The 23,951-nt window shown below is 41.2% G+C and overlaps 1 protein-coding gene across 1 annotated transcript; it reads right to left on the minus strand.

The window, feature by feature from the left end:
* Positions 1-8,581: 8,581 nt before the first annotated feature.
* LOC126412608 (NADH dehydrogenase [ubiquinone] 1 alpha subcomplex subunit 13) lies at positions 8,582-20,287 on the minus strand. The gene is made up of 3 exons (XM_050082276.1): positions 20,075-20,287; positions 19,667-19,817; positions 8,582-8,878 (listed from the first exon to the last, which is right to left on the minus strand). The coding sequence occupies exons 1-3, from the start codon at positions 20,163-20,165 to the stop codon at positions 8,671-8,673; spliced, it is 450 nt and encodes a 149-aa protein (XP_049938233.1). The 5' UTR covers positions 20,166-20,287; the 3' UTR covers positions 8,582-8,670.
* Between the last annotated feature and the right edge of the window lie 3,664 nt (positions 20,288-23,951).

Genomic DNA, 23,951 nt, shown 5'->3' on the forward strand with positions numbered 1-23,951 from the left:
TTGTTGTGGTCTTCAGTCCTGAGACTGGTTTGATGCAGCTCTCCATGCCACTCTATCCTGTGCAAGCTTTTTCATCTCCCAGTACCTACTGCAACCTACATCCTTCTGAATCTGCTTAGTGTATTCATCTCGTGGTCTCCCTCTATGATTTTTACCCTCCACGCTGCCCTCCAATACTAAATTGGTGATCCCTTGATGCCTCAGAACATGCCCTACCAACCGATCCCTTCTTCTGGTCAAGTTGTGCCACAAACTTCTCTTCTCCCCAATCCTATTCAATACTTCCTCATTAGTTACATGATCTACCCATCTAATCTTCAGCATTCTTCTGTAGCACCACATTTCGAAAGCTTCTATTCTCTTCTTGTCTAAACTATTTATCGTCCATGTTTCACTTCCATACATGGCTACACTCCATACAAATACTTTCAGAAATGACTTCCTGACACTTAAATCAATACTGGATGTTAACAAATTTCTCTTCTTCAGAAACGCTTTCCTTGCCATTGCCAGTCTACATTTTATATCCTCTCTACTTCGACCATCATCAGTTATTTTGCTCCCCAAATAGCAAAACTCCTTTACTACTTTAAGTGCCTCATTTCCTAATCTAATTCCCTCAGCATCACCCGACTTAATTAGACTACATTCCATTATCCTTGTTTTGCTTTTGTTGATGTTCATCTTATATCCTCCTTTCAAGACACTGTCCATTCCATTCAACTGCTCTTCCAAGTCCTTTGCTGTCTCTGACAGAATTACAATGTCATCGGCGAACCTCAAAGTTTTTATTTCTTCTCCATGAATTTTAATACCTACTCCGAATTTTTCTTTTGTTTCCTTTACTGCTTGCTCAATATACAGATTGAACAACATCGGGGAGAGGCTACAACCCTGTCTTACTCCCTTCCCAACCACTGCTTCCCTTTCATGTCCCTCGACTCTTAGAACTGCCATCTGGTTTCTGTACAAATTGTAAATAGCCTTTCGCTCCCTGTATTTTACCCCTGGCACCTTTAGAATTTGAAAGAGAGTATTCCAGTCAACATTGTCAAAAGCTTTCTCTAAGTCTACAAATGCTAGAAACGTAGGTTTGCCTTTCCTTCATCTTTCTTCTAAGATAAGTCGTAAGGTCAGTATTGCCTCACGTGTTCCAGTGTTTCTACGGAATCCAAACTGATCTTCCCCGAGGTTGGCTTCTACTAGTTTTTCCATTCGTCTGTAAAGAATTCGTGTTAGTATTTTGCAGCTGGGACTTATTAAGCTGATAGTTCGGTAATTTTCACATCTGTCAACACCTGCTTTCTTTGGGATTGGAATTATTATATTCTTCTTGAAGTCTGAGGGTATTTCGCCTGTTTCATACATCTTGCTCACCAGATGGTAGAGTTTTGTCAGGACTGGCTCTCCCACGGCCGTCAGTAGTTCCACTGGAATATTGTCTACTCCGGGGGCCTTGTTTCGACTCAGGTCTTTCAGTGCTCTGTCAAACTCTTCACGCAGTATCGTATCTCCCATTTCATCTTCATCTACATCCTCTTCCATTTCCATAATATTGTCCTCAAGTACATCGCCTTGTATAGACCCTCTATATACTCCTTCCACCTTTCTGCTTTCCCTTCTTTGCTTAGCACTGGGTTTCCATCTGAGCTCTTGATATTCATACAAGTCGTTCTCTTATCTCCAAAGGTCTCTTTAATTTTCCTGTAGGCGGTATCTATCTTACCCCTAGTGAGATAGGCCTCTACATCCTTACATTTGTCCTAGTGGGTGTGTTGGTGGAAAAGAAGGTTGTGAAGTGCTGGAGTGGAAGCACAGAATGGGATAGGTGAGTGAAGGTCAGGGACTAGCCAGTACCCATGGGGCTAGTGAAGGCTGAGACCAGGGGGCTTATGGGAAGGAAGTATCCCGATGGTGCAGGCTGTGAAGCAGTTGTTGAAGTGAAGCACACTGTGTATGACATTCAGCAACTGGGTGAAGCGTGTTTTTTGGCCACAGTTTGTTGGTGGCCATTCATACAGACGGACATCTTGGCTGTCATGCCTATGTAAAGCGCAGCACTCTATTCCACCAATGCATCCACTAGACTTTTTCCCCTTCTCTATATCTCCTCTCTACATCTACATCTATACTCCGCGAGCCACCTTACGGTGTGTGGCGGAGGGTACTTATTGTACCACTATCTGATCCCCCCTTCCCTGTTCCATTCACGAATTGTGCGTGGGAAGAATGACTGCTTGTAAGTCTCCGTATTTGCTCTAATTTCTCGGATCTTTTCGTTGTGATCATTACGCGAGATATATGTGGGCGGTAGTAATATGTTGCCCATCTCTTCCCGGAATGTGCCCTCTTGTAATTTCGATAATAAACCTCTCCGTATTGCGTAACGCCTTTCTTGAAGTGTCCGCCACTGGAGCTTGTTCAGCATCTCCGTAACGCTCTCGCGCTGACTAAATGTCCCCATGACGAATCGCGCTGCTTTTCGCTGGATCATGTCTATCTCTTCTATTAATCCAACCTGGTAAGGGTCCCATACTGATGAGCAATACTCAAGAATCGGACGAACAAGCGTTTTGTAAGCTACTTCTTTCGTCGATGAGTCACATTTTCTTAGAATTCTTCCTATGAATCTCAACCTGGCGCCTGCTTTTCCCACTATTTGTTTTATGTGATCATTCCACTTCAGATCGCTCCGGATAGTAACTCCTAAGTATTTTACGGTCGTTACCGCTTCCAATGATTTACCACCTATGGCATAATCGTACTGGAATGGATTTCTGCCCCTATGTATGCGCATTATATTACATTTATCTACGTTTAGGGAAAGCTGCCAGCTGTCGCACCATGCATTAATCCTCTGCAGGTCCTCCTGGAGTACGTAAGAGTCTTCTGATGTTGCTACTTTCTTGTAGACAACCGTGTCATCTGCAAATAGCCTCACGGAGCTACCGATGTTGTCAACTAAGTCATTTATGTATATTGTAAACAATAAAGGTCCTATCACGCTTCCCTGCGGTACTCCCGAAATTACCTCTACATCTGCAGATTTTGAACCGTTAAGAATGACATGTTGTGTTCTTTCTTCTAGGAAATCCTGAATCCAATCACAAACCTGGTCCGATATTCCGTAAGCTCGTATTTTTTTCACTAAACGTAAGTGCGGAACCGTATCAAATGCCTTCCTGAAGTCCAGGAATACAGCATCAATCTGCTCGCCAGTGTCTACGGCACTGTGAATTTCTTGGGCAAATAGGGCGAGCTGAGTTTCACATGATCTCTGTTTGCGGAATCCATGTTGGTTATGATGAAGGAGATTTGTATTATCTAAGAACGTCATAATACGAGAACACAAAACATGTTCCATTATTCTACAACAGATTGACGTAAGCGAAATAGGCCTATAATTATTCCCATCTGATTTATGACCCTTCTTGAAAATGGGAACGACCTGCGCTTTCTTCCAGTCGCTAGGTACTTTACGTTCTTTCAGCAATCTACGATAAATTGCTGATAGAAAGGGGGCAAGTTCTTTAGCATAATCACTGTAGAATCTTAAGGGTATCTCGTCTGGTCCGGATGCTTTTCCGTTACAAAGTGATAGCAGTTGTTTTTCAATTCCGATATCGTTTATTTCAATATTTTCCATTTTGGCGTCCGTGCGACGGCTGAAGTCAGGGACCGTGTTACGATTTTCCGCAGTGAAACAGTTTCGGAACACTGAATTCAGTATTTCTGCCTTTCTTCGGTCGTCCTCTGTTTCGGTGCCATCGTGGTCAACGAGTGACTGAATAGGGGAGAGTGACTGAATAGGGGATTTAGATCCGCTTACCGATTTTACATATGACCAAAACTTTTTAGGGTTCTTGTTTAGATTGTTTGCCAATGTTTTATGTTCGAATTCGTTGAATGCTTCTCTCATTGCTCTCTTTACGCTCTTTTTCGCTTCGTTCAGCTTTTCCTTATCAGCTATGATTCGACTACTCTTAAACCTATGATGAAGCTTTCTTTGTTTCCGTAGTACCTTTCGTACATGATTGTTATACCACGGTGGATCTTTCCCCTCGCTTTGGACCTTAGTCGGTACGAACTTATCTAAGGCGTACTGGACGAAGTTTCTGAATTTTTTCCATTTTTGTTCCACATCCTCTTCCTCAGAAATGAACGTTTGTTGGTGGTCACTCAGATATTCTGCGATTTGTGCCCTATCTCTCTTGTTAAGCAAATATATTTTCCTTGCTTTCTTGGCATTTCTTATTACACTTGTAGTCATTGATGCAACCACTGACTTATGATCACTGATACCCTCTTCTACATTCACAGAGTCGAAAAGTTCCGGTCTATTTGTTGCTATGAGGTCTAAAACGTTAGCTTCACGAGTTGGTTCTCTAACTATCTGCTCGAAGTAATTCTCGGACAAGGCAGTCAGGATAATGTCACAAGAGTCTCTGTCCCTGGCTCCAGTTCTGATTGTGTGACTATCCCATTCTATACCTGGTAGATTGAAGTCTCCCCCTATTACAATAGTATGATCACGAAACTTCTTCACGACGTTCTGCAGGTTCTCTCTGAGGCGCTCAACTACTACGGTTGCTGATGCAGGTGGTCTATAGAAGCATCCGACTATCATATCTGACCCACCTTTGATACTTAACTTAACCCAGATTATTTCACATTCGCATTCGCTAATAACTTCACTGGATATTATTGAATTCTTTACTGCTATAAATACTCCTCCACCATTGGCGTTTATCCTATCCTTGCGGTATATATTCCATTCTGTGTCTAGGATTTCGTTACTGTTCACTTCCGGTTTTAACCAACTTTCCGTTCCTAATACTATATGCGCACTATTTCCTTCAATAAGAGATACTAATTCAGGAACCTTGCCCTGGATACTCCTGCAGTTTACCAATATTACGTTAACTTTTCCTGTTTTTGGTCTCTGAGGACGGACGTTCTTTATCAACGATGATAATGTCCTCTCTGGTAAGCCGTCAGGTATTTTATCGTTTCGCCCAAGGGGGGGTCCCTCTAACCTAAAAAGCCCCGTGTGCACGCCACACGTACTCTGCTACCCTAGTAGCTGCTTCCGGTGTGTAGTGCACGCCTGACCTGTCTAGGGGGGCCCTACAGTTCTCCACCCAATAACGGAGGTCGATGAATTTGCAACCATTATAGTCGCAGAGTCGTCTGAGCCTCTGGTTTAGACCCTCCACACGGCTCCAAACCAGAGGACCGCGATCGACTCTGGGCACTATGCTGCAGATATTAAGCTCAGCTTGCACTCCGCGTGCGATGCTGGTTGTCTTCACCAAATCAGCCAGCCGCCGGAAGGAACCAAGGATGGCCTCAGAACCCAAGCGGCAGGCGTCATTTGTTCCGACATGTGCTACTATCTGCACCCACCCACTCCCTTCTTTCCCTTCAAATCTCCCAACTACACAAAGCAGTCCTACCATATCCCCACCAAGTCCCTGCATGCTCCCACAAACAGCACTACACCCTCCCTCTTTCTGCCCCAGCAGTGAATGGGATTTCTACTTTAGAAGAAGGCCTTTTTGCAGAAAGCTCAAATGTATAGCACTCTTTTCATTGATGCTGTCTGTGACTCAACTTCTCCTCCTTGAAGATAATGATGAAGAATGAAGAAGATGAAGATACTCGCATCCACAGCACACCATAAGCTGCCATGTATCCCCTGGGTGGTGCTAGAGTATCAGAGCTGGCAGCCAGACTTATCTACTACAGATCTCCAGGCTTAAACATGAACGCGAAAGTTGCCATATGCTAAATAATATAATCCTCCATATGGTGAGGAGCAATCTTGCCTTTTCATAATAGTGATTGTTGCTTATTCTTTAATGTTAGAAGCCATGGCTCCCATGAAAACTTAAATCACTGTACAAACTCACTGGTTCTATCATCCATCAGTCTTAGGATTTTTATTTATCACTTTTAACTTTTTCCACCTCTCACAATGTTTGATGTGAAAAATAATGACTTACACATTGAATTGTAGGTCTCCCAGTAACTGGCTGGACAAGTCAGTTCAAAGGTCAGAAGAAGGCAGCAATAAACTACTCTAACAATAGGACCATCCCTAGTAAAACACAGTGGTATTCAAACCAACTGTCATACTGGTGCCAACTTTACCCTTATATATGGATCAGTTTTTAAAGGGTAAAAAAAAATTACATGGACTGGTACAATTCATGTCGCAATGTTCATATCATGCAAATCATAACATAGTGTTTTTTATGGGAAAAATCTTTAAGTGAAGACCCTTCCCTGTTTACAAAGAAGTTAAAGCATGAAATAGTCTTGAACTTGGCCATTTTCACTGACAATGTTTCACAGTAATATGAAGCTGTGACAATCATGCTACAAACAAATAAGCCCTTAGCTGCTGTGCCCCCAAAGCATATATGGCTACCTCTTGAAAAATATGCTCAATACATGTAACAGAATTGCTTCTCTTTAGTTCATTTTTGTTAATGAGACTCATTGCAATATGACCCATACCCCACCAGATATCTCAATAAGTCAGGAAAAAATTTGGTCTTACTGTATGACAAAAAAATGTACTGGGGGAATTCAACGGTAGTCTAAATTACAGATGCAAGACATGTCACTTTTGTGTGGGATATCATCACTGCAGTACGCAAGTATGTTTGTTCACCTGAAAATCAAAATCTTGCCATGTTAATTTTTGTTTTATGTTAAAAGAAAATAATGTATGGAATTACTTGGTATTTTGTTGGGACCATAGTATTATTTAATGTTAAAAAATTTTTCTTGATTAGCCTTTACGTGTTAAATGCTTTCCGCTGTTATGGTCAGTTAATTATGCTTTTACATTTCTTGCCTTATGAAAAGGTGCACCACTGTTACTTTTCTACATTTTGAGTTTACATGGTAGAGTGATAAAAGCTTTCACACAGACATTAATAGAAGTCATACCCTCTGTAGGGGAGTGGAAAGTCAGTGAGCGAATCTGTGGCACTATAATGCACCTAACCTGCATAAAGAACTCTGATCATCCTGGATGTTGTCTTGATGAAAACTATAATCTGCTTCCAGGGATTTTACAACTTTATCAACTGGTCCATACCATGAAACAACTGTGACTCATCCATCTAAATCTAGTTATCTGTAGACCAACTAGTAACCTGGCAACTAATAAGTAGTTATTTGTCCTGCTGGATGCATCTTCAGCAGCTCATACATTCAACTGTCAGTTGCTTCAGGCAGTTTTTAACATTTATTACTGTCAATTATGACAGTGCAAACATTTATCCAGAAGCATCATGCATGCTTTACACTTACAAAACTTATTTTTACAGAATCACGAGTTGCAACTGTTTGAGAAGCATAAGACAATGCATAGTCCAACTACATGTTACTTAATCACCACTTGAAGGTCCTTGAGAAATGGAAAAACTGACAAAAAAGTGAAAACTTTATTATAGGGATTTGAAGCTTTTGTATGAGACAATTAATTGCATCAGAAGGAAAATTCACTCAAGAAAACTTCCTCGTCATAAGTGAGTAGCTCTCATTCTGGACTCTGCGTGACCTACCCTTGTTTTTTAACCTTCCCCAATCTGCTCCTCTCTCCTCCCAGAGAAAGGACTATTAATTCTGAAACTTGGGATAGTGTATGTACTTTTGTGTGTGTCTATTGGCAAAACTGAAATTTCACCTTCTGCAGCAAGTATTGACCATTATTTTATAGCATTAAGATAAGATGCAGATCAAGCCAGAAATCATAAAAGACTGAAAAATACCCCAGAAATAAATATGAGAACACCTACATACGAATTTTTCAAATAGTGATAACTGATGCACTAGGATTTAACAATAAAACTCATATACAGTACCTTTTAGGTGTCTGATAACCTCCTAAACTTGCACTTTAAAACATCATGTACCGATAAAATTGTAAATACTCATTACATAATGCCATATACACTTAACTCCTTTACAATCAGCTTAATCAAAAATCAATGGCTTGTTGTGCAGTAGGCATATACACTTACTGTAAACCTGCATAGTAAGAGTACAATTTCCCAGATGACAAGGCATTGATAACCTAAGCTGCTGACTGTACATGGCAGAATGTGTGAACACAACGTTTTTTGTTTTATATTACTGTCTCGCTTGTGGGTCTAACTATCACCATCTTTTGTTTTCAAATACCCAACAGTTAGATAAAATCAACATGTTAATGTAACTGAAACACTTGGTCTTTCTCTTTTCTATTGTCAAAAGTAAAAACTCATATTTTGAAAGAATAATTCACACACCAGCAAGGAAAGTGATAAGTCAAAAAATCGTATTATTATCTTAGGTCACTGAAAAATATGTGTGAAGTGCATAACGCGCATGAAAAATATAACACAATGTACTGCCAACAGTACTTACTTGAAATTTAAAGGAGGCTTATACTATTTCAATATAGGTTTTACATAATTATTTCTTTGAGTTTCCGGAAGAGTTGCATTGTTGAGATAAGTCACTGTTCTTGCCACAATTCGATATGTCATGAACCAAACTATCATTTGCTAGTTAAGTATTCCAATTAAAGAAGTTATTCATTTATTATATATTCACACTGCCACAACATGTTCATGTACAAGTACTAATTTAAAATGTATCTTCTTAATACATTTATGACCAATTCTTCAGGTTGTAACGTCGAACTGCATCTCCATATGAGGAATGAGCATAATATTCTTGGTACATTGGGTCCACTAAAGTGTCTTTTGGAAGAGATTTATATACCGGCTCTCCATAGTATGTACCAACTTCCCAGCCTTCTACTTTAGACATGAGACTAGCTTCTTCATCTCTGTTACGTCGGAGTTGTTTCAAGTATCTGAAATGTAAAAGCTTAATTGTTGAGGAGTCTTAGAAAACAGCAAAACACCATTTACTACTAACTAAATAAGCAAAATTTCTGAATGCATAAATGTTAGTTCTGTCTTCCTCACATGTTTTTCACTGTTGCACAGAGTTTATTTCAAGTGCACAAATTTTAAAAGCTGTTGGGATCAAATAAATAGCAGCTATGAGAGAAAAGCAGTAGGCTGCAGAGGATGGAATTTTCTTACACGGATCTGCAGCCAGGAAAGCTCACTCCTGTACTCACCCAACCAGAAATTCTGTTGTTGTGCCACTGTCCTGACTAATACCCCCTATATATAACTTCAAGCCGCTCTTTTATCTTTCCTAATTCCTAACCCTACCAGCATTACTGATGTACGTAGTATTCATACTCAAACCTATAGACAATCAGATTTTTTTTTCCTGATCACAACTTGCTTCTAAATAGTCAGACATTAGTCTGGCCTCTTCACAGTTACCCTTCTGATACAACTGCACCTATGGCTCAGAAATCTACAACTGATACAGAGAACCCCCCCCCCCCCCCCACAGCAAGTTTGTGTGTGTGTGTGTGTGTGTGTGTGTGTGTGTTAATTATTTACAAATCTTACATAATGAGACTACAAAATCACTCTTTCTAGTACAATGTAAGTGTCAACAGAACTCTCTGTAAGAAACTGAATATATTTCATTTTATTTCAGTTGAGAATTGGCCTATTAGAAGTGAACTAAAGCTTGCTTTTCTTGCAAGGTGTTACATTATTCAATTTATGGCTTGAAAATGGAGCAGTTAAGATTCTATCTGTGGGCATACCCAGTGCGGGAGGGAAGAGAAGCTCCCTCTCCCCTGAAAAAAAGTCAAACTGAAGTCGCATCCTGCTACACCCCGAATACAAGCTTATCAATTCAACACCTGTTTGAAGAGAGGTAGGACATGTAGTGAATGCTGATTAGTAGCACGTGTACCCAGAACCAGTTGTCATGAAATTTCTGAACTATTTCACCCCCCTCCAAGTTCAGATCCTGGGCGCACTCTTGATTTTATCAATATAAAAGGCATCTGGTACAGTTAACAAGTCCGTCTGTATCAAGATACATGGCATCAATCTTGGTCTCACTATCAGTAACATTAGCGTCTCACAAATAAAGGATATTCACCACAGTCTGTGTTTATGGGATGTGCGTTCACTCTTAAACTCATGTTGTTCCCTTCCCTAATAAAAGCCATCATACATACACTCAACACATATTCCATAATTCTGCAACTTCCATTGTCTTTAAGATTTTGTTATGTATGGCTAACTGATATGTTTAACGTTCATAGTGATATCAGTCTGCACTGCACACTCTGACACAGCACTATTACCTTCCTTGTCCTCTCTCATGTGATATCAGAAGTAAGGTGGCTTGCAGAGTATAGATGTAGATTACACCCATAAGAAAGGATGAAATGTGGCAGGCAAGTACAAATATTTGATGGTTTAAACATCACTCAGTTTCACTTTAGCACTGACAGTGCTGCTAAATAGATACGTAATAGGACTAAATTCAGTAAGTTAATATTCTACATCACACAGAGTGGCAAAACGAAACTGCAACATCCTGGCGAGAGATGATGTTCATTTAAATAAAGCAAGGAGCTAGAGAAGAAGAATAGAGTACATTTTCTTCAGTACAAGTGAACACACCTCATCAATCACATTTGCAAATTGTACAGTAGTAACTTCAGATTGGAAAATTGGTGCATATCCACCTCAACATCATGTCAGAAACAAACCTGCTGGTTGGAAACAGTAACAAGCATGTGATACGGCTGCAATAGCCACTCCCAAAACACTATAAATCTTGCTGCCACATCGCAACAAACCAGTTGCTGTCAACCTTTTATAAATAAATAGACTTCCACATTAATAGTATACTAACCCTACTTTACAATTGATTTTTTTTTTAAACAGTGATTCAGATTTTTGTGTTCATGGCTCACAATGACTTTTGTTATCCAAACCATTTTGGCAACATAGTTCAGTCACAAACAAAGTCCTACACGCCACTGAAGCTGGTTGGTTAGCAGATGGTTAGGGCACTAAAAAGCAAAGTCAACAGTCCCTCAGTCCAGGGGTATGTCATCTGGAGTTAGTGATGTCCACCAGGAACATGAAGGAGCAATAAAATCAAGGCAGTCAAGATACTACTGATGCCTGGACTGAGAAATAATTAATGGAGAAATATATGGGTTGGGCCAGTACTTACATGACAGCAGACGAGGAGTGTCCCAGAGCTCATCTGTGTCAAGAGAAACCCCACCCACATCTCAGCCCCAAGAGTGAAGACAACAATAGAGTAAAGAATACTTCCTAGTTGGGAGATTCACAACAGCAAAAGTGAGAAGGCTGAAATGTAATGGACATCAGTTGGACCATCAATTTAAAAAGTGACAGAAATAAGTAACACAGCAGGAAGGTATCCCAACAACTTCGCGTGTGACGGGAGCCATCCCACCCACACCTCTCTGATCCCTGAGTCTTTCACCATGCAGCACTAATCTCCTTGATAGTCCAGAGTTTATTAGAGGGGCAGTAGCCCACCATATGCTGTTCCATATCCGAGTGAGTGTCCCAGGACTAATCTGTGGCAAGAGAAACCCAAAATCTGCACCAGGGATTCTCAAAGTGAATTTGGGATGAGAAATCGCTTCTCTAGACAAATGGTCTGCTTGTTGATTCCCTGAGGTACCCAAGTGCTATAGGACACATAGAAAAACAACCAAACACGCAGTCCACCTAAGGTCCGTGAGACAAATTTATGAAAAGGATAGTTGCTACTAACGATACAGTGGACATGCCAAGTCACAGATATGCAAAACAAAAAGACTGTCACACATGAGTGTGGCTTCAGCTGCCTCTCTCTCTCTCTCTCTCTCTCTCTCTCTCTCTCTCTCTCTCTCTCTCTGTGTGTGTGTGTGTGTGTGTGTGTGTGTGTGTGTGTGTGTGTGTGTGTGTGTGTATTTTTTCAACAAAGGATCTGCAACTTGAAATCTCCACATTATGGTGAAACGCAACTATCCTTTGCATAATATGGTAACATTCAATCCTGGATTTTCTACTGTTTGATAACATCACAGAGACAGTGATGAATGGCAGATATCACAGGGCAACAAGTGTAACTGTGAGTAAGGCCTGGAAATTGCTCACTGAGTCCCTGCAAATTAAAATGAAAATCAAGGGAAGTTTGTTTAATTAAATGTAGATCTACGTTAATGGCTACAAGCTCCGCTGTGAAAACACTACATACTCCCGGCAATGAATGTTGTTCCCGACTGGCAGGAGATGTAAGAGCATGCTCCTCCCATTCGAGTTTTAGAGCCTTTAGTGTAAATGATGGCAGCACTCTTATACTCTCTGAGAACTGAAAGGAGAAAATACTGACAGGTCTTGGGAGCAACTGAAACTTTAGGACCTTGGAATAGACCAGTCTTAACGCACAGCCTGGGTACCAATTAAAGTGATGTGTGCAGGAAAGCATTCTCAGAAGGTTATGCAGACATCCTGACAGAGGGTTGTGAGATGCATATGCATTCCAAGTGGTAAGGAGATGAACACATAGGTGAGTTTAATCAGTCATTGGGTTTCCGCATGGCTTTAGGACTGGAAAGTAATGCAAATTAAATCAGGGCCTGGAGCCTTACAGTGAGATGAGGCAAGAGCCTGAAGCAGTTCCCAGTCAGTGAAAGGTACATTATATAATTCAGCTTGGCAATGATGAAATATAGGGGGGATACTTTCAACTTATAATTTCTGTGTTAGAAAGGTAACTAGGTAAGAACAGGCTATCAATGCTGCCACAAAGTGGGCTGCAAGGTGTTCAGCAAAAACTGACATACCGGTATGGAGGCCACACTGAAGTATGAAACCTGGAACAGTTGTTTATCTTTGGCAGCCAGGAAGAGTACAGAACTTCTCTCACACCTGGGAGGAAGATGCATACATTCTCAAGGACGACTCCCAGCCTTGCTTCTTGTCACATTTAATTAGATAGCAAGCCTTAGCAAGGAATCGCTTAAAAGTGAGGAGGCTGGGCTGTGAAGAATGCTGCTTGAGACGGTACAGGATCCTACAATGACCCATATATCCATTGCAATATCTTTGTTCCATCGTGGGACTGACCGGCGGCGAAGTGTGCCTGTACCATTGGTCACATCTCCCACAACCTCGTCATTGCACTCTAACAGAAGGGGATGAAGGTAACAGCAAAGGTACACATCTGCCAGTTGCCTGCTCGAGGAGCCTACTGTGGTTACTTGTCCATTAGGTGGTGACAAGAAAGTGAGAAGATCACCACAAAGTGGTCACTGTCACTAAGATCATTGGGGATCGACAAAAGTAGCAAAGCCATGAGACTGGGAGAAGAGATCATATGGTCAATAGCTGAAAAGGTGCCATGAGAAGCACGGAAGTGGGTAGATGTACCTTCATTAAGAAGGTACAGATTGAAACTGGAAAGAATCTGGTCAATAAGAAGGTTCCTAGCATATGAAGTATAACTTCCTGACTGAGGGCGGAGTGCACTGAAATCACCAAGTAGAAGAAAAGGGGTTGGGGTGGGGATTCGCAAGAGCCATTGGATTAAAGTGGTCATCTCAAGGGAAGTAAGCGCCCTGCCTGGACGTAAAGAAAATGTCAAAGGGTGGTGTACTTTGCACTTTTATCTCTATTGCTTCCAACATGGTACAGAGAGGAATCCACTCGCAGACTTCTGAGCAAACCAACATGAAGACACCCCCCCCTCCCTTTGCTCTCCCAGGGCCAGTACAAGAAAACATAGGGAGTGCACTCTAATGAGGATAGGCGGAGGTCCTGGCAGAGAGTTATGAGATGCATTCCAAATGGTAATCCTACGTGAAGGCAGGTCTTAGGGAGTTGATGCCCCTCATGTACAAAAAGAGTAGGGTATGTTTGATGATCACAAAACTGTCAAATAGCAAAGCATAGTTGAGCGAGAGTTCATACCATGAGAACTGAAGATGTAACATTCTCACTTCAGCAAGGAGACTGTCAATGGGACTAGTCTGGTAGACGACAGCTGCCAGTCGAACTCCACAATGATAGACTGGGTCTACCAATTTCAGAGCTGAAGGCACCACCAAACCATAGACTTGGCAAGTGGGACTGGACCAGAACCCGGTAGATATGAAGGAGAATAGCACGATCTGCAACCTGAGCTGTGGACACAGAAGCACAGAGTGTTAAGCTTTCACATGCAATTAGTCTTTAGTTGGCTAATATGGAGCAGGCAAGTCACATTCTTGTCAAACAGGATTCGAAAAACGTCGGGACTGTGCAACAATATTGAAGAACTGTGTACCCAAGTACGAGTTCTAGGTCAGGATGGATTGTGGTACAGCAACAGAAATGCACGACTCACGTCTTTGAGGGAGATATTTGGAAGTCATGGGAAATGGTGAAAGAGAAGGCCTTTCGGATGGCACCTTGGAGCTGATGTTCACCCAAGGCTACACATTAGGAGCTATACCACCTACATCTATACACGTACTTTGCAAGCCACCATACAGTGCACCTCCGAGTGTACCTTGTAACACTACTAGTTGTTTCCTTCGTTGTTCTACCTGCAAATACAGCGAGTGAAAAGCAACTGTGTGTTTGCGTCTGTACAACTCCTAATTTATTTTGTCTTTGTGATCCTTATTCAAAATGTACGTTGGCAGTAGCAGAATAGTTCTGCAGTCAGCTTCAAATGCTGGTTCTCTACACTTTCTCAACATACAGCACGGAGAGGGGGGGGGGGGGGGGGGGGGGAGGGGGACAGAGGTCATTGATGACGATGAGAAAGAGTGTAAAATCCAACACAAAGCTCTGAAGAAGCTATTCTCTTAAGACCCATGGGGGTCTCAATGATGTACCAACTCTAACTCATAACAATCAGTGGTACAAAAAGTGACGAACAAAAGACAGTAGGGAACCTTAAAAGCCCCAGTCATAGAGAGTATGTAAAATGCGATGGTGCCTAGCTGTGTCACATGCTTTATGTGTGCACAAAAAAACCACTGCAATGACATGTTGGTGCTGAAGGACTGGGACAATGATATATCTTGCCACTGTGGAGGATAAGCATCTTCTAGCCAAAAATAATTGAAGACCCTGTATAGATGCAGTCTGTGAGTAAATGGTGAAATATTGATTATGAACTGAAATTAAACCTAGGGGCATACTGTGTGATGAGTCAAGAGCCTGAAGCAGTTTGCATCAGGGAAAAGTTCATTACATAATCCGGCATAATGAGGGTAAAGGATAAAGAGAGGTTTTTTACTTGTCTTTTGTGTGTTCAAAAGGTAGCCTGCTGAGAATAGGATGCTGTCACTGTCACAAAGTGCGTTGCAAGGAGGAGATTGAACATCCCAGCATTCCTTCTTCCTGTGTTTAATTAGATAGTGAGCCTTAGCACAAAGTGCTTAAAAGTGATAAGGGTGGCCCGTGAAGATATTGTGGGGTCCTTTGACGATTCTAAATAGCTGTTGAATATATTTGGCCCGCCAAGGCTACAGCCAATAGTGTCGTGTAGAAAGGGAAACAATAGTTTCAGTTGCACAGTTGATCACATTAGAGATGTCTCCCACAACCTCTCACCGATGCAGTTTGACAGACAGAAGATGAAGGTGACAGCAGAGATATACAACTGCCAGTCAGCTCACTGAAGTGCCCATTGTCGTTACTGGTCTGTTGTGCAATGATGAAGAAGTGACAAAGTCAACCGGAAAGTGGTCACTATCACAAAGATTATCATGTAGCGGCCAATGTAGCTAAGTCACATGACTGGAGAAAGAAACTATATGGTAAATGGCTGAAAAGGTGACACGGAGGACACTGAAGTGGGTAGAAGTACCATCATTGAGGAGACAAAGATCACAATCTGAAAGAAGCTGGTCAATCAGAAGGTCCTTAACATATAAAATTGCACTTCCCCACAGTGGGTGGTGCACACCGTCATCCTCATGTAGGAGACAGGAGATGGAGGGGGGGAGGGGAGGGGGGATGCTCAATCATCCCAAGATATGTAAGAGTCCCGCTTGTGGGTAAATAAATGTTACAAATGGTGATTGCTGCACACTTGCACTGTTGTTGTTGTTTCAAATGTGGTAGAGACAAGAATTCACTCACTGTCGACATGTGTGTGAACTGGCTTAAAGACCCCTCCAGGTTCTCTCTATGAATGAATAAGTTTCTGACAGAATGCACAGTAACCTTCAAGAGTTGGAGGAAGTTTGTCAATGAAATGTGTTCCTTGGAGATCAACAGATTGCAGACCAGAAGAAATTTAGTTGTGGTTTTGCAGGTGACACTGCAGTTCTGGAGGGTAACAGTAATAGCCACTGTAGTTCCGTTGTACTATCACAGTAATGGTGTTCTGATTATGTGTGAGGGGGCCAGGAGGACAGGTCATGCACCAACACCACTCGTCAATGGTGTGGTGGAACAACATTAACAAACATCGATTCAGAGCATTCTGATGTGGGGCGATATGGCACCTCTAGGGTCACCAGAGTGTTATTTCTTCTTCTTCTCTTTCGCTACATTTGGCAGTCGACCATATGGTGAAGCCTTATCCACAAGTGCATAGGAACTGCACAGGAGCAGGCAGCCTGGGATCCAAAGTCTGTGGCTCCCTCTGCCTCAGGATATTTCTGGGTCACTGGCCTGGAGACTTCTGGGGAGATGGTTCCTGAAAGGGAGCCTTGTCACTGTCCAGGTGTGGGGAGTCAAGGTTCCCACAGATCCACAGGTCATGCTGCAGGATCTGAGTGAGGGGAGCCACCAGTTCCTGGATTTTTCATTCTTTAATTAGGGTACCACACTTCAAGGATCAGGGAAGGAGGTCATTTCTACAAGGTAGTACACATGGTGAGTTTCTGCAAAGTGGCCAACCACAGCCTTCAGAAAATGGGTCATATATATACACCTTGAACACATATGTCCAAAGCATTTCTTTTTAAAGCACCAAATCGAGGGTAGAAAATGGCTCTGAGCACTATGGGACTTAACATCTGAGGTCATCAGTCCCCTAGAACTTAGAACTACTTAAACTTTACTAACCTAAGGACATCGCACACATCCATGCCCGAGGCAGGATTCGAACCTGCTACCGTAGCAGTCGTGCGATTCCGGATTGAAGCACCTAGAACCGCTTGGCCACAGTGGCCGGCTCAAGGGTAGAAATACAGCTTCACATCACAGCAGCAAACCTTGATTTTGACCTCTTCTGGAAGTAAATTCCCCTCAAAAATGAGGGTGAATACCTCAAGTGTCAATCTAGCTGTCTGGCAGGCTTCGGCGTATGAACTGGATCCCACATTTCTTCAAGTATTTGCATAGTTCCTTATCTGCCTGCAGTGTTAGGTCCTGCTGAAAAATGATATCTTGTACTATGTTTAGACTCTTACCGAGTGTTACAGGAGAGTAATGCTGAGTACTGGATAGGATACACTGTTTCAACTGAGATTTCTAATTTTCTAAGGAAAGAGATTTCTCCAAATATGTTGTCAATATTTTCCACCAAGAAAACTGACTTAATAGAGAAAGGACCCTCCACCGGTCTGACTGCAAACCAGGAACTGGGGGGAGTGTTTCTGTAAACCACTTGGTTTTGCTTTTCTCCCATGACATGGCCAAGGGAAAGAAGTTCCTACATTCAAAAAGATCTGCACTGAAGAACTCTGTTCTGTCTGATGAGGGGCATTGTGACCACTGGCTGATAACTTTTCACAGTGCCACATATCCGCAGTGATGCCGCCTACTCCAGATGTGGGCTCTCCCAATGGGACCACCCAGCCACAGCAATGGCGAGTCCTGGTGCCCCCAAATGGACATGCATATACTTCTTGGCATGTGTACAGAGGTAACAGCTTGGTCATCAGTTGTGTGCCCCCTGTGTAGTCTGTGGGCTATCATTGTACAGGTACCAGATGACACCTACATGGACTGGCTACCACACTGGGTACCAAGTGACCTACCCCACACTTCCGTAAAAAAATTTTGGAAAGGTGGAAGTCAAACCCATTTGTGGGGACTGACCATAAGATAAGGAAAATATGTGGTGTAAAATAATGAAAGAGGGAAGAACCATAATTGACATCCTACAAGAACTCTTAAGACAGACAGTAAGGAATCTGTCCTAGAAAAAGTCTGAGAAAAGATATGGTCAGAGAGTAGCACAGGAAGTGCCAAGTACTGCAATGTCTTGGTGACCCATGCTCGCCAAGCACATATTCACAAAAGATGTAGGAGGCTCCTGATGGCACAGGCAGATGGGGGCTTCATTATGCTATGGGGATATTCACCTGGGCTTCTACAAGGCCTGCAGCAGTCAAGTAGTCACTGAAGGCACCATGACAGCTATGGACAATGTGAACATTTCTATGAACCACCTGCATCCCTTCATGTTTGATGTCTTCCTCAAGGAAATACCACCTTCCAGAATGAAAACTGTCCATGTCAGAAAGTCACCATCAAGCTACAGCATTTAGAGGAACATGACAACTCACAATGTCTTGGCCAGCAAATTCAACTAACCTGGGACGCTATCGGGGGCGTGAACTGTGTCCTTTAACAACCAGCCCATAACGTATGGGATTTACATGACCTACATATGGACATATCACATACAATCTCTGCTGTATTGCATTGCAAAGGTGAACAAATTTGCTACTAACCACATGGGCATGATATTCTGGCTCATCTGTGCATGTTACTGCGTCTACTGCAAAAGTTTGAGTTTACCATTAATACTGTCCACAAAGTCATTCATATACAACATAAACAGAAAGGATCTCAACACACTTCAAGGAGGCATGCCCAAAGGCTCTCCATCCAAACCAAAACTTTTAGTTTTCATCACCAACTATACCTATTAGGATGCATAATAATTTAATTGCTTTATCCGTAACGCACTCCAATATTTCTCTCTGCCAGATGTTTTCTTCTAAATGTGTGTACATAAAAGGTCACAAATGTACTAGTTCTACTATGAAAATGTTCTAATGTGGAAAAATAATTGAGCTTGGCTCCAGTTATACTATAACAACACAACGAGACACTGTACATAACAGTGCAAACTAAAGTAATAGGACAGGGCTTTTGGTGAGGTGCTATCTGTGTGAAGTCCAGGTTGAAGTGTGTCACTGTAAAGATGTTTGGTCTGTGGGGTGCTCAACTGTGGGGTCATCACTGCCCTACAAAGTCCCAAGTATTACGCAACCCAATTTTTGTACAGAGTACAGTCTTAGCCAATGTCACAAATGATAATGACTAAATGATGAGGACAACACAAATAATCAGTCCCTGGGCAGAATGGCACTGTAATGAGTATCTGACTGTTGAATCCACTAATGTGGTTTTCACTCAGTGTCAGCATATAGTCGATTAACTGCTAGTTATCACCAAATTAGTAGTGTTGAAATGAAGATCTCAGAGTTAACTACTGAAAAGCATATGTTCTTGCAAACACCTTACATATTTTCTGGTCGTCATACACTGGTAACATTGTGCTAATAGGGAACTATGATAACTTTACCAATGGGTCTCAAAAACGCATCTCCGAGACTTCTAAAAAATTCCATTAAACAATAGACATTCACATACAAAAAAATTACACTCTCGCACTCACGTTCTCTCCTGACATATGAGTAAACAAAACCATAGTATGCTAAGTGTGCTTACCACAATAATACAACATAAAACTAAATACTTATCGTTTACGATACAATACTAACTCTCTGTCCCTCTCGGCAAGCAACATTGGAAAAACTGCAAGTCGTCCACTTCTCATCTCGATCTCCTCACGACGAATAAGACGATAGTTCAAGTAGTATGCATACAATCCAGCAGCGGTTATTCCAAAGTATCCTAGTATCATAGTCGAACCTGGAAGTGTTTACGACATAAGTAACTGACTAATTATGCGAGGCCCACTGGCACACGATGAGCAGAGTTATGTACAATGTCTCCAAATGTATATTACATAAACAGGAATGTAATAGCCAAGGAAACATGTCACATGCCTACAAGCTGATTTTATGGTACACTTAAGTAATTTCACAATACAAAATACATGACTTGGTCTCTTTATTACAACAATGTTTTTTTCCCTTTTTTATAAATAAATGCACTAAAATAGTTACCGCTAAAATATGTCTTGGCAGGTATCCTTGCGAACTTTATTGACTGATAGCCTCCTGGGGGGGGCATATCTTGTACTTTTGCTGTTGACATTTTGATTCACAATAAATATTGTTTGTTTGTTTGCTTGTTTTTTTTTTTTTTTGCTATGCAATAGCGGTTACCTACACCACAAAACCTATCACCTCCACCTCCCCCAGCAGACGGCTCAACAAACTTAAAGATAGAACATTTCCAACGATAACATTTTTCTTGTATCTCCGGTGCCCCTTTACACAAATGCGGCCGATTGAATCTATCTCCACATACAAAAACAAATTAGATTGTAATCCAACTTAATGGTTCATAGAGATGCAGTGTATTGCTAGAAGAAAATGTTTTACGTTGGGAACAAGTCAGGGAATACATCAAACATCTGAAACAACTATACAGTAAATATTTGCACAAATTGTGTCTGTTAACGGCGAGCAACGATACGAAGGATCTGATACATACATTCCACGTGTAAAAGATACTGAACTTGTTACATGTCTGATTAATGTTTTCCGTGCACTAATTTTATTCATCCGAACTGAAACGTTTTTACATTGGGTGTTTTCTCTTATTTATCCATCGGTTTAGACTCTAGAACTGTGTTACACCAAGTACAACCGTCCATCTTATTACATGTAATATTTTATGTACTGACATGATTTTCGTAGGGAGCCTAATGGAGAGATTCTGTAATATAACTCACTTCATTATTAATCAATTATTTGTGTAATTCATCACTTACGTTCGTGGTGTCTCCCTGTTGTGTCAGATATGTACTACTCTACAACTGCAACACATTATATCCATATAGGCCTAGATGTGAAAACAATTTTTAAAACAAACACAAAACAACTGAATTAATGATAGGGAACAGTATGATCGATATTAAGGGAAATGTAGTATTAAATGCTGTTGTTATTTTAAAATTCTAGGTGTAACTATACCTGCGAATTGAAAGAGGGCAGAATACATTAGAAATTAGACTGGACAAGAGGAAAGTATTTAAGTTGAGTTACACTTGATGGGACGGAACAGAACATGAAGTTTAAGATTTCTTGAGAAGAAATTTTAATTTTGAAGATGTGTGTGTGTGTGTGTGTGTGTGTGTGTGTGTGTGTGTGTGTGTGTGTGTGAGGGGGGGGGGGGAAGGGACAGGGGGGGCGGCGGACGGGGACATTGTCTGCTAACATCTGAAATTAGTTTATCTTTACCGCCTCCACTTACGCCATGTAAGTGAATTTCGTGCTTTTTCCTCCTCTTAGTCTCTATTTCACTATTTTTCACTGTTTTCATGTCACGTTGCGAATGTTCCATGAGAATTGAGATTTTTCTTCTATTGCGTGTGCTCCTACAAGGGGAAACAGTTTTCTGGGACCGAAAAATAAATTAGGTTTTAAAATATCTGAGTAGAGAAAAAGTCTGTGGTGTATATAAATAAGAACATAAATTGATGAAGAATATCAATTATTGGCTAATGGTGTGCTTGCAGGTCTTCAGCAAACCAGCAATCAATCACATCCAGAAAACCTGAGAAATCACACCCATTATCAAGTTTGCTTTGCCCATCATTAAACTTTATCATTGCTAGTTCCTAAATTTTGGTATCAAATTCCCACTTCCTGTATCACTTTCACCATTTGGTATTGCACTAAGCGAAATGATGTCATGCTGAAATTCTACACCTCTATCTACATCTACATGGTTACTCTACAATTCACACTTAAGTGCCTGGCAGAGGGTTCATCGAACCATTTTCATACTACTTCTCTACCATTCCACTCTCGAATGGCGCGTGGGAAAAAGGAACGCCTAAATCTTTCCCTTCGAGCTATGATTTCTCTTATTTTATTATGACTGTCATATCTCCCTGCGTAGGCTGGACTCAATAAAATATTTACGCATTCGAAAGAGAAAGTTGATGATTGAAATTTCCTGAATAGATCTCGCCACAAAGAAAACCACCTTTGTTTCAGTGACTGCCACCGCAACTCGCGTATCACATTAGCGACACTCTCACCCTATTGGGCGATAACACGAACCGAGCTGCCCTTCTTTGCACTCTTTCGATGTCCTCCGTCAATTCTACCTGGTAAGGATCCCATACCACGCAGCAGTATTGCAGCAGAGGACGGACAAGTGTAATGTAGGCTGTCTCTTTAGTGGGTTTGTAGCATCTTCTAAGTGTTCGCCTTCCCCACAATATTATCTATGTGGTCTTTACAATTTAAGTTGCTCGTAATTGTAATTCCTAGTCATTTAGTCGAATGACAGCCCTTAGATTTGTGCGATTTATCGTATACCCAAAATTTATCGGATTTCTTTTAGTACCCATATGGATGACCTCGCACTTTTCTTTGTTTAGTACTAATTGTCACTTTTTGCACCATACAGAAATTCTCTCTAGTTTATTTTGTAATTGGAATTGATCGTATGATGATTTTACTAGACAGTAAATTACAGAATCATCTGCAAACATCCAAGGGGGCTGCTCAGATTATCACCTAGATCATTTATATAAATCAGGAACAGCAGAGGGTCTATTACACTACCTTGCGGAACGTCAGATATCACTTCTGATCTACTCGATGATTTTCCATCTATCACTACAAACTGTGACCTCTGAGAGGAATTCACGAATCCAGTCACACAACTGAGACAATATTCCATATGCACGCAATGATTAATAGTCGCTTGTGAGGAACGGTATCAAAATCCTTCTGCAAATCCAGGAATATGGAATCGATCTTAGATCCCTTCTCGACAGCACTCATTACTTCATGGGAGTAAAGAGCTAGCTGTGTTGCACAAGAACGATATTTTCAGAATCCATGTTGGTTATGTAACAATAAGTCATTTTCTTCAAGGTGATTCATAATGTTAGAGTACAGCATATGCTACAAAATCCTACTGCAAATTGAGGTCAGTGATAAGGGTCTGTTATTGAAAGGGTTACTCTTATTTCCTTTCTTGAATATTGATGTGACCTGTGGTACTTTCCAGTCTTTAGGAACAGACCTTTTGTCAAGTGAGTGGCTGTATATGATTGCTAAGAAAGGCGGTATTTTGTCTGCATACTCTGAGAGTAACCTGATTGGTATACCATCTGGACCAAAAGGCTTGCCTTTCTTAGGTAGTTTGAGTTGTTTCACAACACCTAAGATATCTATTTTTATGTCACTCATGCTAACAGCTGTTCTGGTTTCGAATTCTGGAATATTTACTTCGTCTTCTTTTGTGAAGGAATTACGGAAAACTGTATTCAGTAACTCCACTATAGTGGCACCATCATTGGTAACATTTCCATCGCTATCGTGCAGTGACGGTATTAACTGTTTTTTGCCACTGGTGTACATATGACCAGAATCTCTTTCGGTTTTCTACCATATTTTGAGACAAAATTTCATTGTGAAAACTATTAAAAGCATCTCGCATTGACGTCCACACTAAATTTCGAGCTTTCGTGAAACTTAGCCAGTCTTGGGGATTTTGCGTTCTTCTGAATTTGGCATGCTTTTTTCGTTGCTTCTGCAACAGTGTTCTGACGTGTTTTGTGTACCATGGTGGATCAGTCCTTTCTCTTATTAATTTATGCTGTATGAATCTATCTATCTTTGAATTTGAGCCATATCTGGAGTACACTTACATAATTAGCTTGGAAGGAATGGAGACTCTCTCTTAGGAAGGCATCTAGCGAATTTTTATCTGCTGTTTTAAATAGATATATTTTGCGTTTATTTTTAGTGGTTTTGGTTGATATGGTTTAGAGCCTCGCTACAATGACCTGTATCCGTTATGACACTCTCTACTAGATCAGGATTATTTGAGTCTAAGAGGTCAACTGTGTTT

The sequence above is a fragment of the Schistocerca serialis genome, chromosome 7, assembly GCF_023864345.2.
Source record: "Schistocerca serialis cubense isolate TAMUIC-IGC-003099 chromosome 7, iqSchSeri2.2, whole genome shotgun sequence".
Lineage (NCBI taxonomy): Eukaryota > Metazoa > Arthropoda > Insecta > Orthoptera > Acrididae > Schistocerca > Schistocerca serialis.